This window comes from Syngnathus scovelli, chromosome 2 (assembly GCF_024217435.2).
Source record: "Syngnathus scovelli strain Florida chromosome 2, RoL_Ssco_1.2, whole genome shotgun sequence".
NCBI lineage: Eukaryota > Metazoa > Chordata > Actinopteri > Syngnathiformes > Syngnathidae > Syngnathus > Syngnathus scovelli.
Window position 1 is genome coordinate 12,366,848 of NC_090848.1, and position 12,564 is coordinate 12,379,411.

General features: G+C 40.4%; 2 protein-coding genes across 2 annotated transcripts; both read left to right on the plus strand.

Moving 5' to 3' along the window:
• Positions 1–6,631: 6,631 nt before the first annotated feature.
• On the plus strand, positions 6,632–8,952 carry lsm14b (LSM family member 14B). Its single transcript, XM_049754971.2, has 8 exons — positions 6,632–6,834; positions 6,911–7,071; positions 7,239–7,365; positions 7,448–7,618; positions 7,694–7,777; positions 7,845–8,003; positions 8,143–8,278; positions 8,357–8,952. Exons 1-8 carry the CDS (start codon positions 6,714–6,716, stop codon positions 8,490–8,492), a joined length of 1,095 nt encoding a protein of 364 aa, XP_049610928.1. The 5' UTR covers positions 6,632–6,713; the 3' UTR covers positions 8,493–8,952.
• Positions 8,953–9,829: 877 nt separating this feature from the next.
• Positions 9,830–12,547, plus strand: mtg2 (mitochondrial ribosome-associated GTPase 2). The gene is made up of 6 exons (XM_049754438.2): positions 9,830–10,174; positions 10,629–10,776; positions 10,863–10,978; positions 11,070–11,288; positions 11,358–11,496; positions 11,944–12,547. Exons 1-6 carry the CDS (start codon positions 9,947–9,949, stop codon positions 12,336–12,338), a joined length of 1,245 nt encoding a protein of 414 aa, XP_049610395.1. The 5' UTR covers positions 9,830–9,946; the 3' UTR covers positions 12,339–12,547.
• The last annotated feature ends 17 nt before the right edge of the window (positions 12,548–12,564 follow it).

A 12,564-nucleotide genomic window follows, 5' to 3' on the forward strand; every position in this document is an offset into this window, starting at 1 on the left:
ATTGTTGATTTGTTCAATTATGCACCGAGGATTCGGGAGGAGAAGGATTCTTGGACCTCAGGGGGCCTTGGCTCGCTTGTCCTTTTGTCTCCAGAATCAGCTGAAGAATGTAATCGATACCCAGCATATGTACGGTCAAAATGAATAACACCGACACGGTTTAGTGATTGTCTGGGGATTTCGTACGGGGACATTCGTTTCACCTAGGCTAATATGCCCATTTAGCAGACAACATAATTATTTTTGAATGATCGCTTGGAAATGCTGCATGATGGGGAGCTTTGCTCATAAATGATCCCACGAGATGACATCAAGCCTGTGAGGAGGCAGCAGCAAGCGAGACCTGATGATATTATGAGTTGACTCATTTATCAGCAATTTTTCTTTCCCGACTGGTTGGTGGGTGACCTTTTAGAAGAAATGACTGCATTTCCATTCATATTACGATAACAGACTAATGAAGTCAAACGTCATCTCTGCCATGTGATCTGCATTTGCTTTTTATAGCAGTATATACATGAAAACTTGTTGGCTTATGAGATATCACAGTGGGAATTCCTGAACGTTTTATTTTTGTAAAAATACGCAATGCAACATGCACAAAAGATGGATCTATTTTGTTCATGGCATCACATTGGAAGTCAGCACACCAATTGACTCTTACTCAGTTACCCTAACACTTCACCTATAACACTGATTTAACACTTTAACCTTATCCCTAAGCCCTAACCCCTATTCCTAACAACAACCCTATCCCTCTATTCCTAACCCCTAGCCCTTAACACTAACCCTAGTTCAAAACCCTAACTTTAATTTGAAACCCTACGTTAAAATCCTAACCCTGGTTTGAACCCTTAACCCTGCTTTTAAACCCTTCTACGAAACCTAAACCTTAGGTTAAAACCCTACTTTAAAACCCTAACCCTAGGTTGAACAGTTGCCTTTAGTTTGAAACCGTACTACGGTACTTAAGCAAAAACCCTGACTTGAACACCTAAACTCTAAACCCTATTCCTAACCAGGCACTATCACCCTAACCCTAACACTAATCCTAGTTTAAAACCATAACCTTAGTTCAAAACCCTTCTTTGAAACCCTAACCCGAGTTTAAAACCTTAACCCTACTTTTAGACCCTTCTACGAAACCCAAACCCTAATTTAAAACCCTAAGGGACCAGGCAACCATGGCTGAGCCAACTCACCTACAGTTACAACAGTCCAAGAGCATGAGTGCCAGCCCAAGACCACGATTGAAAATGGCCTCAAGGAAGGAGGAGGGCTTTTTACCTGCTCAGGCACATACACATAGACGACTTAAATACATCTGTGTAAAATGAAGTACCAAAAAAAAAAAATATATATATATATATAGAGAGAGCGCCTCATTCAATTTTTATGGAGGCATATCCCACAATATTTTAACATGGGCTGTCAGTTCTGCTTGTCACCGAATCTAACACACCTTATTGCCTCATTGGGGCAGAAAATACAATGCACTTTAATTCCTCCCCACAAACAATGGTTCACCTATGCATTAAACTAATTTTTAAAAGAAATTTACAAGGTAAACAAAACGCAAGACTCTGCAAGACTCACAGTGGCTTAATGTTGCTTGATTCATCCTATGACAAATTGACTAGACTAAACTTTAGGCACATATCTGAATATGTAATTTATTCATTCATCTTCATGGCTGTCACTCAATGGTGTTATCCTGCTAGCAGCCAGCAGGCTCTCATTATGCAAACTCAAACAAGACTGTGGAATTGAGTTTGCTGTCCCAGAGTAGCTTGAGCAAATACAGCCTGACGAGTCATATTGGAGCGGACTTAGAAGTTTGCTTAGGTCTGAACATCCACACTTCGCCTTCCTTGCACGTGCAAGAAATTTTTGTCAGTGGAGAGAACCAAGTAAACAACAGCCTGATCCTCAAAACCAAACAAATCTTAATCAGTGAGAGGCAGTGCTGTGGACTACGACTGAAAGATGTCCATCTGTACGTGGGTGTAAATATCTTTCTCGAGTTGAAAACTACACTGCTTCCATGACCACATAAGCTGAACCTAAAATGGGGAGCATTAGTAAACATCATTTGGTTACATTTGCACCTAGTTTTTAATGTTAAAGTGGATGAAGAATATTGATCAATTTGTGTCGCAGGTCAGACCCTGTATAACAACTTGTACGTCAAAAATGATACAACAGTGCCCTCCTGTGGAGGTATTGCGCGAAATCATGAGGTTTTTTTTTTTATTCGTCTAAAATGCCCGATTAGGGAGCCAATGATGGTGTATGGTGTTGACAACGAAATGTTGAACATCAATTTGACCCTCCTGTCATTTTTCGATTTATTTTACCTTCAACAAAATATTTTTTGTGGTCAATGCCATTTGAAATTGATATTAAATTATATATTATATATTATTATAAATTAACTTTTTTTTTAGAGTCAGTTACAGTACTTTATGACTACAAAAGGCCATTATTTGTTTGTGCAAAAAATACATTTGACATTTTATCTCAACAAGTAATAGTAGCCATGTTTCCTTAAACATAATCCTCACCATTATTTTAATGGACAAATGCTTTTGAAATGACTAAACTGCAGATTTGTCAGCAATTTGACACTGATGAGAAGGACGTTCCCAATCTCCGCTAATCGTCAACATCAGCCTGCAAGCCTTCAACGTCAACATCATTTTTTAAATTTCTGCCTTATTGTCCTGCAAATCTTTTATCTTGGACACAATAGATAAAGAACATTCGCAAATCCTGCTGCGATGGACCGGATTAGACGGCAGATCAGCAGACAACAGAGTGACAAATACAGCTCTGGTAGGGGAGGGGGGTGTGATGGAATTTTTTATCTAAAATAGGCTCCAATTATGATGGTAGATAAAAGGTTTAGCATTTACTTTCACAAAATCACCAGTGTTTCAGAAAAATGGAGCTTTGCTGCTTTTAGGGCCTTTGGCATCTGAAGTGCTCGGTTCTGCAGAGCTTTTTTTTTTCTTTTCTTTTTTTAATGTGCCGTGTGGCTGAAGAGTGAGTGAGCTGAAGGGAATGCTGAAATCAGGGCACTGCGCTGATATTTGCGCCATCTCTTAAAATACAAAGGGCCTGAGCCCGGAGGAAGCTTTTGAAATGTGCCGTCTCTTCAGTGTTCCGGATAATTCTCTTCCTGCTGACGGATGTCTCATTATGACAGCGAGGGATCAAAGACGAACCGAGAAAGTCGTCCAACTCTGCTCCACAAAGCTGAGGCAAGTGAGCTTAGTCATTTTGCTAAAAGTGCTACTTTAGGAAGCTTTTAAAGAACAGGTGCAAGTGGCCTTCGCCGCTTTCCCGCAGGTTATGCACTACCGCGTTAGCTCTATGGAGCCACCACCGCTGCAGCCCTTGGGTTGACTGTGACCTGACCCCGTGCCCTGAAACATAAAATGGACAAAATGTCCTTTATTCCAAATAAGACACATCAAGCCTTTGACATTGAAAGATTGCCTATTTGGGCGTCGGAACCCTTGAGAAGCATTTTCTTCTGTTTCCTGGGGCCATTGGTCGCCGGTGCTGTTAAATTGGCTTCCCGCTGCCTGATCCGCTCCAGCTCTTGCTGTTGCATCTGGATTACAAGCAAGACAAATTCATCGTCACGCCGGAAAAAGAATGTTACGTGGCTATGGCGACGTACTGTAGAGGACAAATCTCTTTGGCTTTTTGTTTCAGTCTGAGTCTTCTTGTCGCGACCGAGACTGTTCAGTGGAAGTAGAGGGATAAATAAATTGTATTGGATCATTTTCAAATCTCGGGTTAGTTCCATTTACTGTACTCATTTGCTCATTCAGGTTTCTATAAGTCATCTTGGTGATTGTCCCAGCAAACCATAGTAACTAGTTATCAACAACAGTTAATGCTCTAAATAGCACACAAGCATTGCAGGGAGATGGGCAACTAGAAAACAAATCCAAATTCTGCAAAAATATCAGGATAAAAAAAAAAAAAAATCTGAGGACATGCATATTGCGCGTACATTGGGTCTTATACTTCCCAATGCTCCAATGTGATTGGGCCTATTTTATTGCGAGGGGGGTGGGGGGTTGTAATAATATGCAGGACAAACATAGTAGTATGTCAATAATAAAAAAAAATATATATATTTTTTAGATTTTTTGTGGAAAAAAAATGTCTGAAATGACTTCTTGTACTCAGTCGTCCTTGAATACCGTACCTGAATGGTCACATTTTTATACGAGAGAGAGCCCTTGGCACTGGAAAAAAAAAAAATGGTTTTGCTTCACACCCTATGTCATTGACTTAGAATAAAAACTCTTATACGCGCACTAAAAATGTGTTTTCGAAAAAGAAATAAGTAAGTGCACATATTTTGACATTTTTACATAAATCAAAACTGACATGAGACCTGGTGGTGGCTCCACCCATTTCCTGCAGCCTTTTCTTGAGAGCCATTTGTAGAGGAGTTTGACTTACAACTTGAACACCTTTTACCTCCAAAGTCAACATTTCCCAGTGATTCTGGAGAAGAAGAAAAAAAGTAAAACAAAATAATCCTTTCTGGGTGAACACTAAAAATCAATACAACCACAAAGGAATTCCAAAACTTATTTTCATGCACTGATACAATCGAACAGCAAGAGCATCCACAAGATCCCAATTGCATTTTAAAGTCGGCTGGTTTAGGAAACATAATGGTCTGAAAACCCCCAAATTAACACCTGAATTGAGCTGTTTGACCATCAGCGGCAATCCAAAAATGCTGCGACGGTCCTCTGAGACAAACGACTGGAGCCTGCGCCAGCATCATTTGAGGTCTCCCCATCGTCCCTTGTTGCTGGGTTACAATCTGCTCACATTTAGACAAATGAAGCAAAAGCACCTTAGGTTCCCCGCGTGCATGTACTCTTTGTGCCATTGGCTAAATTGAATCAAGCAGCCAAACTACCATTTTGGGTTTATTGTTAGCCAGACCAATAATGGCGCTTTTGATTGCAGGAGTGCTGGTAGTTGACGAGCTGGCAACAACAGGGGGGCCAGCGTGGAGGCCACCAGTGCAGGTTGAGTACACGGCAGAGGTAGAAGGCTTCTGAATCAGAGCTGCGAGGCAGAAAACAGATATTGCAATAATTTAGTAAACCATGACTTTATGTGACACACTTCAGAATCCTAATTTTCACGATGGAGAACATTTTGCCCAAGTCTATTGTAAAATCTTTTGTTTTGTTTTTATCTCTTCCCGGTCACAGCTCGACTATTGAGAAGGATGCAAATAAGGTATAGTGGAGCACAAATTGTTCTTTGATTAAAATGTCTTATTATTTTGAAGTAAAAAAGGCAGCATCTACACATCTGCCCAAGTAGACATTTGCCAGCAAGAAGAAAAGGTTGGAGCCTAAAAGTTCCATCTTTGCTTCCTGTTGTACAAGAGGACACTATTGCTGGGAAGTGCGGGCCATGGTGTCTTGGCACTTTGGGACTGCGTCTTGAGGTTGAATCTGAGCCAAGGTCTGTTATCTGCAGCTGTCCACTTTCACCAACACCATACCTGCAAGAAGAAAAAGCAGAGTATTCATGAGCCATTTAAATATCTGTCCTGGTCTCCTATTTTAGTGTTCTGGTTACATACTGTTTGAACATTTTAGTCAGTGATTTTTTATTGCCACTAGAGAGAGCCAGAGTATCAATAATGGCACCTGCATCTCACATTGAGACGTTCTAGTTTTATATTTCATTGAAATTAATATGCTCATGTGCAGGATTATAATGATGAAACAGTTATTCTGGTACAAAAAAATCGCCAATAGTGACATCATTTTCCATCTTGGGCCTATAGGCTCATTTCTGTTTCCACACAAGCCAAAATGTAGCTTTTCAACCAAACACAGACTCACGTCAAGCAAGCTATTGAAAGAAAATGACCGCTTTCAGGGAGGGTACTTGCAGAAAACAGGACGTTTTGGACACTTGGTTGCGGCTGGTCCGCCACGTCCTGAGCATCTGATAGTTCCTGACTGACAAGAACATTGTGAGATTCATCTTGCAGGACCCTCCTGATCTGTTGATGAAGTTCTTTTTATTCCTTCACAGTTTAGTTTGTAAAAGTCATGGGTGCTGTGATTTTTTTTCAACTTCTTGTAAGTATGAGAACCACACAATGTAATAAAAGAAAAGTATGTTGTGCTCAAATTAGTAATTTCATTGTACCATGTTATCAAAATTGGACAGTAGCAACCTATTTTGATTTTTATACATAGTAAGTAAATTTGTACTAAAAAGATTTTACTATTTTACTTTTACTCATGTGAATGAGTTGATTCTGCACGACAGTGTATGAGAACTTATACCACTCCTGCCTTAATCGTAAGGAAGACAAAGTACCCATTTAGCCAATTTAAATCCTGTAGTAGCATTGATTTCAATAATTAAATAGATGTGACCTGGTTCCAATTATTAGAGTCATGTGACCAGTGGTCAAGTCAAGTCAAGTCAAGTTTATTTATATATAGCCCATGGAATGATTCATTGACAACTTATTCAATTTGTGGATGAGAAATTCAGTGGCTCATCCTGCGCAGGTGTGATGAGACAACAGTGGGCGTGGCTTATGGTTGGCTGGTGGCAGACCTTTCAAATTTCACATTGTTGCTTGCACCATGTGGGTTGAGCTTGTAAACCACCGATGAGGCCTTCAAAAAGCAGCTATGAGTTCTACAAAGCCATACATCGGCTGCAAAATAGGGCTTCTTTCAAAAGCCCAAAATCGCTATGAGGGGATTTTGTATACAATTGACAAAGTGAACTCCACAGTTGTGCTGGCAAAAGGTGAGTAAAAATGGCTGTGATCCTTTTGAATACTCCGGAACAATAAAACCTTCATGATTTCTTTTTTTCTAAATAGTCAAATGTTTTGGAACCGAGGGACGTCCTACTGATAGACCTACACCTCCCAAAGATGATATTTTTGATTTTCTCACCTTCCGTGGAAATGATATTAAAGATATCACATTGTGTGAAGCTCCAAAGCTCAGTGGCCTACCTCACGATCCAGCAATAGTGCAAGTGGGTAATTGTTTACACACTGTCGTGTTTTTAATTTGTTTTTGTGTTCTAGGATGTATTGAGTATTTTAATTGGGAATCCTACAATGATTAACACCAGTCAAGTAATGAAAAATGATTTATATACGTGCATGTATCAGATTGATACGCTGAGGATCTTTTTGCCAGTCAAGTGTAGGACCGTCAGGTGTCTACTCACCTCTTGGACCGTATAGTTCACTTCAGATGCCTGCCTACAGCCAACTTGCTGCCAGTTCACTTCTTAACCAGCAGTATGCTGCAGCTCTTGGCCTTGGTAACTCAATGGCAAATCTAATCTCTATAAATTTGACACTTGCTCTAAAAGGCTTTCCAATTCTCATTTCTTTCCAATTTAGGGACCATCCTTCCAGGCTTGCATGTTCAAAAAGGTCCCATGGTGGAAAAGGCAGTTCAAACGCTACGTGCGGAAGAGTTTAGAAAGAGAGGTTTGGCTTCTGCCCAGGAGCAAGGTCAGCACTTGGAGAAGATGAGAGGAGAAGCAAGTGGAAGGGCCATTGGATCAGGCAGTGAGTATTAAGTCTATTTCTACATGTGCTGTTATTTACTGAATGTTGCCACAAACATGCATTTTTGTTTGAAAGGGAGGTCGGGCCCAGGTGTGCCCGATCCCCTCCAAAAATCCTCTCAGCAGCAGGATGGAAACAGGCCTGCAACCAGACGCCAAGGTAAAAATTCCTAAAATGGCAGACGAGTCTGACAACAAATACTAAAGTGATCTGGATTGAGTTATAGGTACCCGAAGACGCAGAAACCGGAGTAGGGCTCCGGTGATGGGCAAGGTTCCTTCACCCACCCTCAAATTTGACACAGACTTTGATTTTGACTACTCAAATGCACAGTTCATTAAGGAGGAGTTGGAGCAGGCGATGCAGAAAAGGTTGAATATTAAAGGTTGGTTCATCCTTCACCCATTCCACCTCAGGTTACTCAACCTAATACAAGTTTAGCTTCTATTTGTCATGCATAAATAAAGTAGTCTGAAATTTGAGTATTAGCTTGTCACGCATTACTTGGATATTTTAATCTGCAGATGGACCTGATGATAATGGAGAAAAGCAAAGCACTGAAGAACAACAGAGGAAGGAGGAGCATCATTCCGAACCAAAATGCTACTATGACAAAGCAAAGTCTTTTTTTGATAATATCTCCTCTGATAATAAACTCAGGTATTGATGTGTCTGTAAAATCCAACCCACCCTGTCGTCTTTAAACTAATCATGTGTTTTTGTGTCCCAACATTTCAGACTCACCTGGGCAGAGGAGCGTAAGCGCAATCTGGAGACATTTGGGGTCCCTGGATGGTTCCGCAGGGGCCAAGGCTTCAGAGGGGGGTATGCAGGAAGAAGGGGACGAGGCACACCTCGTACTCAAATATCTTAAAGAAGCAGTAATGAACAGCTGTGAAGGTCAGGGTTGATGGATGCTCCTAGTATATTATTTTGTTCAGATTTTTGTGACATCAAAAAGGAAAGTATAGTTGCATGCAGGATAATCTTTGCATACTATTTATTTGGGGGTGTTCGATGCACTAACAATGTTATTCCCATATTACTAGCTTTTCATTTGACTTGATTACGTTTTGCCTGCGACTGCATGGCTATTGAGTCCACAATTTGTTTCTAAAAATTCATTTTCCTCCTTAATTGCCCAAGCGGCTTTTTCCCCCCATTGTCTTTTTTTTTTTTTTTTGACCTGTAGAATTTGATTTGAGTGCTTTTTTTTTTTTCTGGTCATGAAATACTTTTAAGTGTAACTATTAGGCTAACCTGACATTGAGACTTATGAAATTTAGTTTTGCTTTGTGTAATTTATGTAAATAAACGATAAGGATGTCCTAGTATTTGCTGCTTATCTCATTTACAATGTGGAGCGATCACCTGTGGTTGAAAAACATAGCAACAGAAACATTTTGTACAAAGGGTCACATTTTTTGGATGGAGACAGTAAATACCCCAATCGAATGCTTTGTAAGGCATATTATAAAAGAATCTTGTTTCCCATAGGATGAGCTGTTTTCATTGGTTTCATTAAGTGAGGCAAGGCATCCAAAATGCAAAACAACCCAAAAAAAAACTAAACAATGTTACTGGTTTGTGTTGATAAATCTTGAGGTGAGTGTCCAATCCTACAGTGTGCATAAAGTAACGATTGTGATACATGGATGACAACGGGCGTTTTGAGTTATTCAACCTTCAGGTGATGACTTTCTGCACAGGGATGGACCAAACATGCCAAATACCTAATTTATCTGTGTCCTTGATTTACTGACTTGAGCAGGCATCAACTCAAGTGCCTTGCGAAAGCAATTCTGCATTAATACAGATTTGTAGATAGCACCAAAGGAAATGGGACTATTTAGAGTGAAGTAATAACTATAAATATAGTGTTCCATCCAACATGCATGAAGTACAGTGTTTTATTTTCTCAACCCAATGCACTATTAAGATCCAAATAAAGTCCAACTATTATAAACCTGGAATAATTATCCTTTATCCCCAAATTTAGAACAATCTTTTAACTTTCAAGTTTGAACATTTAACCAGAGTATAAATCAAAATACCAAATGTAATTTTTTTCAGGAATCACAACATAATTTATCAATTTCTCATAACTTTGCAGTTTGCAATTTTGTAGGTGGGTTAAATAGCATAGTACTGGTTTGTACTCCAAACCAATAGGTGACGCTAACCTCTATAAAACACTACAAGAGGGTTTGACCCTCTGGTTTTTCCGTAGTATGTTTTTCTTCCGTTCAAGTCACAATTTCGAACAAGGTTTCTTTTTTATTCAGCAATACAATCGTAGAAAACAAACGCGGTGATGCAAGTGTCGAAATGCTAGCGACATTAACGAGCTTTCAAGGTCTTCTTCGGCTTGCCCGAGACAGAACTTTTGGACTCGCATGCCTTTTAGCGGAGAAGAAACCCACCTTGGCCGCTTGCTGTCTGCTTCTCGTGGCGAGGAGACGGCAAGTACCCTGCAGAGATGTCAGCTTCTCGGCTCCACTGCATGTTAAAGTCCGAGCCAAACAAGGGAAAGGGGATCTTTCCGAAAAGAAGCTGGTAGGTCTGATTAAACCCTCGCAATTAAAGGGTCGCACTTCACACGAATGACAGTCTTTACACTTAATAATCTGTTTCACCGTGGAAAAGGTTTAAAAATGCTTTCTTTCCGCATAAGTGTCTCAACCTGCTGTTGCATATGATCTCGACTATTCGTTTGGATTCGCTTTACGATTCAGAGGACTTGCTTAATCGATGTTGGATTGCCAATGCACTGATGAATCGATATTTGTACACTCTAATAATTACTGCATAATGAAATAATTATCTCGTCTCAATGTAATGCAGGGCGAGGGGTCTTTATTTATATAGCACATTTTATACACAAGGTAAGTACCCAAGTACATTTCCCCGCTGTGGGATAAATAAAGTTCTATCATCATCATCAAGTTAATGTGCTTCACACAAAGCAAACACAAGACCACGTCGAAATGTTCTTTTGACTTCTACCCAGACTCGTCACTTTGTAGACCACAAATGTGTGCGGCTGGTGGCTGGTTCGGGCGGAAAAGGAGCTTGCAGCTTTCACAGCGAGCCTCGAAAAGAGTGGGGCGGACCGGATGGTGGAAACGGTGGTGATGGAGGAAGCATCTCCTTTAAGGGTGAGACAATAGTACGAACTAAATTTGCGTCAAAATATTGCACACCGGATGTGTTTGAACCAAATTTTACATTGTTTTCCTTTCAGCCGATCGGTTTGTGAAGTCTCTGGGTCAAATAGTTTCTGTCTACATAGCAGAAGATGGTCAGTCAGGTGGCAGCAAGAACTGTTATGGTCGGAATGGCCGCCCAACCTTTATTTGTGTGAGCCCTGATGGAAATTCTCAAATTCTAGAAAGTTAGGAACTTGCTTTGTCACTGTAAAGTCACTGGGACACCTAATTTTGTTTTTAAGGTTCCAGTTGGCACTGTGGTGAAGGAGCATGGCAGGACACTAGTGGATCTCTCTGAGCATGGCCAAAATTATCTGGCGGTATGTGGAGGTTCCGGAGGTAAAGGCAACAGGTTTTTTCTCTCCAATGAGAATCGGGCTCCAATGACAGCAACAACTGGAACTGCGGGCCAGGAGAGAGTCCTTCATCTCGAGTTGCGCACTATGGCCCACGCTGGACTGGTAAGAGTTGGAAAATGCATTTTGTTCATATTTGCAAAAGATTTTATTTCATTACGTTTATTCCATCAGGTTGGTTTTCCAAATGCTGGCAAATCCTCTCTTTTGAGAGCCATCTCTAATGCCAGGCCAGCTGTGGCTGCTTACCCTTTCACAACACTCAACCCGCATGTTGGAATTGTCAAGTACAGGGATCACGAGCAAGTCGCAGGTAGACAAGCGAACGGCATCATCATTAGTATTTTTATGTGGTGCATCTGGAAAGTATTTGCAGCACATCAGTTTTTCCACATTTTATAGCAGATGTATTCTAAAATAATTTTTTCCTCCACACAATGCCCCAAAATGAAAAAAAATTTGGGTTTTTTTTTTAGATTTTGCCACATTATCATAAAAACAAACAAACATGTACTTGCAGCCAAAATCCAGTTTCCTAATCATGTTAATTGTGCATTTTGCATGTCTGTGACCTTCATTTTTTATTATTTTTACCAAAAGTGGTTTGAAACTGTCTAAAGACTAGATGGAATGCAAGAAGTACATTTTGTCAGTACATTTATAAAATTTTGGATTAAGGCTGAAACAATGTCAAAGTGTTGAATATTTTTCACTTCTATCATTGCCATGCTTTTCAAAATATCTGTTCTGCCTGATACAGTTGCTGACATCCCAGGAATCATTCAAGGAGCGCATCTAAATCGAGGCCTGGGCATCTCTTTCCTGCGTCACATTGAGCGTTGCAGATTCCTGCTCTTTGTTCTGGACGTGTCCTCTCCAGAGCCTTGGAATCAGCTCCAGCACCTACGCTATGAACTGGACCAGTATGAGCCTGATCTGTCCCAGCGGCCTCATGTCATTGTGGCCAACAAAATAGACCTTCGCGAAGCTCGGGAGAACTTAGAGATCTTGAAGAGCCGTGTTACCCAAAGAGTCATTCCTGTGTCAGCTCTCACCGGGCACAACACAGAAGAACTCATCCTTCACCTTCGAGAGCTGTATGATGGAAATCTCTGCGGAGATGCTAGTACAGCAGAAGGAAAAGCCACAAGATAGTACTAAGAGACATGCAAGCTTTGTCAAAAGAGTTCCAGGACTTGTATTGCTAAAGATACAGCATTTTGGGATCAACGGCTATTTTACGTTACCATTTCTGTACAAGTTTACAGTAAATTGCCCGCTAAGTTAAATAAAGCCCACAAACTACTTAAAAGTCATGGCTGCACATCATATGTTGCAAATAAAGTCTGTGTATTGATGCAATACTTCAAGGATTATTTTC

What these genes read in the sequence shown, in the direction of transcription:
- lsm14b (XM_049754971.2), top strand. Translation starts at nt 6,714, where the DNA reads ATGAGTTCTACAAAGCCATACATCGGCTGCAAAATAGGGCTTCTTTCA. An exon ending in CACAGTTGTGCTGGCAAAAG is followed by an intron (nt 6,835 to 6,910) that starts GTGAGTAAAAAT and finishes TTTTCTAAATAG; the next exon opens with TCAAATGTTTTGGAACCGAG. An exon ending in GCCTGCAACCAGACGCCAAG is followed by an intron (nt 7,778 to 7,844) that starts GTAAAAATTCCT and finishes ATTGAGTTATAG; the next exon opens with GTACCCGAAGACGCAGAAAC.
- mtg2 (XM_049754438.2), top strand. Translation starts at nt 9,947, where the DNA reads ATGCTAGCGACATTAACGAGCTTTCAAGGTCTTCTTCGGCTTGCCCGA. An exon ending in AGGAAGCATCTCCTTTAAGG is followed by an intron (nt 10,777 to 10,862) that starts GTGAGACAATAG and finishes TTTTCCTTTCAG; the next exon opens with CCGATCGGTTTGTGAAGTCT. An exon ending in GCCGCCCAACCTTTATTTGT is followed by an intron (nt 10,979 to 11,069) that starts GTGAGCCCTGAT and finishes TTTGTTTTTAAG; the next exon opens with GTTCCAGTTGGCACTGTGGT.